Source organism: Cystoisospora suis (genome assembly GCF_002600585.1).
Source record: "Cystoisospora suis strain Wien I chromosome Unknown contig_6163, whole genome shotgun sequence".
NCBI lineage: Eukaryota > Apicomplexa > Conoidasida > Eucoccidiorida > Sarcocystidae > Cystoisospora > Cystoisospora suis.
Window position 1 is genome coordinate 280 of NW_027158952.1, and position 3736 is coordinate 4015.

Sequence of the window (3736 nt, forward strand, 5' to 3'; positions counted from 1 at the left end):
AGCAGGGGGGGGAGAAGAAGAAGAAGAGTGACCACTGCTGCTTCCCCCTTCTGCTCCTTTTCTTGCAGCTCGAGTAGAAGGAGGAGAAGAGCGACTCGGAGGAATCGGAGGTCGATGAGCTCGAAAGGTTAAACCGAGACTGCACGGGAAAGAAAAGAAAGGAAGAGAAACAGAGAAGAAGATTGATGCGACTTCTTCTGAGAAAGCGGCTAGATGAGAACTGAAAGAATGAGAGAAAAAGATAGCCTCTCTTGGCTCTGTTTCTCTCTCTCATTGAAGGAGATGGTAAGGAAGTCTCGATGTAGGTAAAGACGCACCTTCTCACACACATTATGAAGAACTCATCTTGCACTCGCCTTATATTCGAGGAAGGAAGGACATGCAGACATCTTGTACGAAAGAACCAAGTTTGAAATACACAACAGGAAAAAGGAAGAAGATTCTTCCATAGAAAAGACATATCGCTATACAGTCCACAGTCACCATAGACTCTTCTTTCTTCTCAACCACGCAACAGTCTAGCTATCTTCTTCTCTCTACAAGATCTCTTCCTCATACTCTTCTATATCCTCTCAATTCTTCTCTTCCTTTTCTCTCTCTCTCCTGCGGATATCTAGCAAGCAAAGAGAGAGATAGAGAGAGAGATGAAGAAACATTCTCAGCTTTACCGTGGAAGTTCGATCAGATCCATCGAAAGAGGCTGAGAGAGCACGTGGAGATCATCGGCGTCTCGAGGTTTCCTTCCTGATAAGGACCATACAAGAATATGGCTCAACTCTTCTATCCTTTTCAAGCTTTCCACCACATCGTATAAAGCGCTATCTTTCTTTATGAGCTGCAGATTAAAGAGTGTATGTACAGGTTGGCTTGGGTCTTCCCCATCTAGTTCTTCTTCTATTGAAGAGCTCGTCGGCTTCTTCTGAAAAATACCTGTCTCCTTCTCCTTTCTCTCGGTTGCTATTCGATCATTCTTTCTTTCGTTCGAAGCTGGGGAGATATCTTCCTTCCTATTCGATAAAGTTGAGAGGTCCTGTGACTCATCTTTCTTCACCTCTTCTTTTCTTTCCATCGTTGCTCCGCCATTGAGTGTTTCGTGAGCATTCTTATGAGAACTTCCCTCTCTTCTTTCCTTCGCCTTCTTCTCCTCTTCTGGCGCTTCTCTCAACTCTCCTGGAGAAGACGTCGTTGTTCTCGAGAGGGAAGAGAAACCTTTGCCTTGCGTAGAAGAAGCAGAAGAAGATCGTAAATGACTTTTCTTCTTTGACCTAATTACTCTTTGGATGATAGCAGAGGCTTCAGAAGAAAAGAAAAGAGACCCTTCAGCGTCTTCTTCTTCTCCTCCTTTCTCTTCTTCTCCTTTTCCTCCTGCTTGCGATTTCAACCGTGGAGTCGTATGAATGAGGTGTATGTACACCATAGATCGAGATACTAGAGAACTGGTTGCATGCGATGAAGATCTAGGTCGGGGCATTCCTGTGATTAATCCATCTCGCTGTCTCTGCCAAAATTCGTAGTCGTCTAGTAAACAGGAAGGAATCAATCCCTGGGACAGAAAAAGAAAGACGGAGAAAAGAAAGGAAAGAAATAGGAGAGAAAGAAGAAAGGAAGAAAAAGAAGAGACATCCATCCATTCAACCGTTAAATCTCGAGTCTCTTGCTTGTGGTTCACTTCATTCAGAAAAAGAGCTTCGGAAGTCTTACGTATATAGATAGAGATCTACATACACACGTACACATACATACAGAAATATCTCATGCAAAGAGAGACTGTAGATATACTCATACATATACATATATATATATAGAGAGAGAGAGAGGGAGATAGGAACGTGTCTAGATATGTATCGCCGGATATAAGAGGGCCTACTCAGATGCTGCCTGCACACCCGCAAATACCGAGAAGGTGTTTCTAAATCTAAGTGTATATAGTAAGATATATATATAGATATATATATGGAGAATTCATACATACCTCCAGTGATACATCCCCCTTCTGTTTGGTAAGAAGTCTACTCAGTTGGGGAGTTCATAGACCTTTGTTCTGGAGATGTTTAGATCAGAAAAATCACTTTATATCTTCTTGTCTTCTCAACAGAATAAGATACATGAAAAGAGATCTGTCTATACACCCCATCGACATGATGCTGCATGCAACTTCACGTCGAGCTTACCCTAAGAAATCTTGTAGAGATATAGATTTCTTCACCGTGGATTGAGCTTAGATGCCTCGAGACAACTAACGACGGCCAGCCTATATAGAAATCATGCTTATACTTCCTTGTCCCTCTTCCTAAACTGAATCCACTCTCTTCTCCTCTTAGACTCAGCCCTCCGCCTCCTTCTCCTGGTGTACATACACCTGAACTTTCTCCTCTTCCTCCTTCGCCTCTCTGAGAGGAAGAAGAAGGAAGAACAAGAGAGACAGGTCCTCTCCATCCAGTCACAGGAAATGCCGACGGCAATCCTGCGGAAATCTGGGGAGTTGAGAAATTCTCACACCTTCCTGCGAAACCACTATGGTCATGAGAAGCACCTTCCTTTCCTTCTCCTTCTTCTCTTGAAGAGGAAGAGAAGAAGAAAGATGAAGAAGAAGAAGAGGAAAAGACACCTTCTTCATCCAGACGTTTCTGCGAGGACGTATCAAAGCTATGACGTGTATCGGACGAATAGCAGAGCTCTCTGTACACTTTTCTTCCATGCTCGACAAGGTTAAACACTAGGACCAAAGGAGGGTCTCTCTGGACGACAATTTCCTTAAGAAGATGGAGATGATGTGGAGAGATCATACTATGCCCTGCAGAGAAACTACCTGTTCCTCCTCCTATCCCTGTATGAGAAGATGAAGAAGAGGAAGAGGAAGAAGAGGCAGACTTCACACCAGAAAGTTCAGAGATGGTCGCGGCGGCTCCACTCAATAAGGCAGCTGAAAGAAGCAGAAGAAAAGATGAAAAGACAGATAGACACACACACAAAGAAAGAGAGAGAAGGGAGGAAAGGAAGAAGAAGATAGAGAGATAGAGCATACAGACAGAAAGAAAAAGAGAAACAGAGATATATACAAACCAAGAAAGACAGGATACCTCATTATCTGCTCTGAGAAAGACGGGAGGCAGTCTCAAGATTGAAGTGACAAACAGACGTGTATGGATGTCTTATGTATGCATGTGCCTCCACCCCACATGTATAGACATCTTTGAGCTGAGAAACCTCTTCCTCTCTCAGGAGAGAAGCTTAGACATTTGATTATATCTTCTTCTTCTCCTCCTCCTATCCTTCTCCATACGATGCTGCCTGCATTGGAGTGAAACCTAGCTTGGCCATACAGCAGACGTCTGGATCAAACTCTCCATACAAACCACACATACACGATAGACGGATCTATCTATCTACCAATTTCCAACCTATTTATCTATCTATCTATCTTTAATCTATCTATCTATCTTCAATCTATCTATTTCATTGACATATAAACCGCTTCAATCATAGCTACGGCGGCGTGTCCTTGGAGAGAGTGGCTCTGCAGTCACCCCTATTGTACTATTCTCTTGACAAATACACTTGAAACACATGCTCCACCTAGACCTATAGATACATCTACCTGTACATATACACCCACATACAGGTCTACACCTAAGCAGATATTCACTCTATACGATGAAACACACTCTCTCTTACATGGATGTCCATACCACAAGATACGTCAATACATACATATACATATATATCGAGAGAGAGA

The 3736-nt window shown here is 42.9% G+C and overlaps 1 protein-coding gene across 1 annotated transcript in view; it reads right to left on the minus strand.

The window, feature by feature from the left end:
• The window catches only part of CSUI_009845 (ef hand domain-containing protein), a 3163-nt gene extending 242 nt beyond the window's left edge, over positions 1 to 2921 (minus strand). The window contains exons 1-3 of the mRNA XM_068069954.1: positions 2172 to 2921; positions 669 to 1543; positions 1 to 139 (exon numbers count right to left, since the gene is read on the minus strand). The exon at positions 1 to 139 is cut by the window's left edge and continues 242 nt beyond it. Of these exons, the coding sequence (XP_067918070.1) occupies positions 1 to 139; positions 669 to 1543; positions 2172 to 2786 (1629 nt within the window). The 5' untranslated portion in view covers positions 2787 to 2921. The remainder of the gene's footprint in view (positions 140 to 668; positions 1544 to 2171) is intronic.
• Between the last annotated feature and the right edge of the window lie 815 nt (positions 2922 to 3736).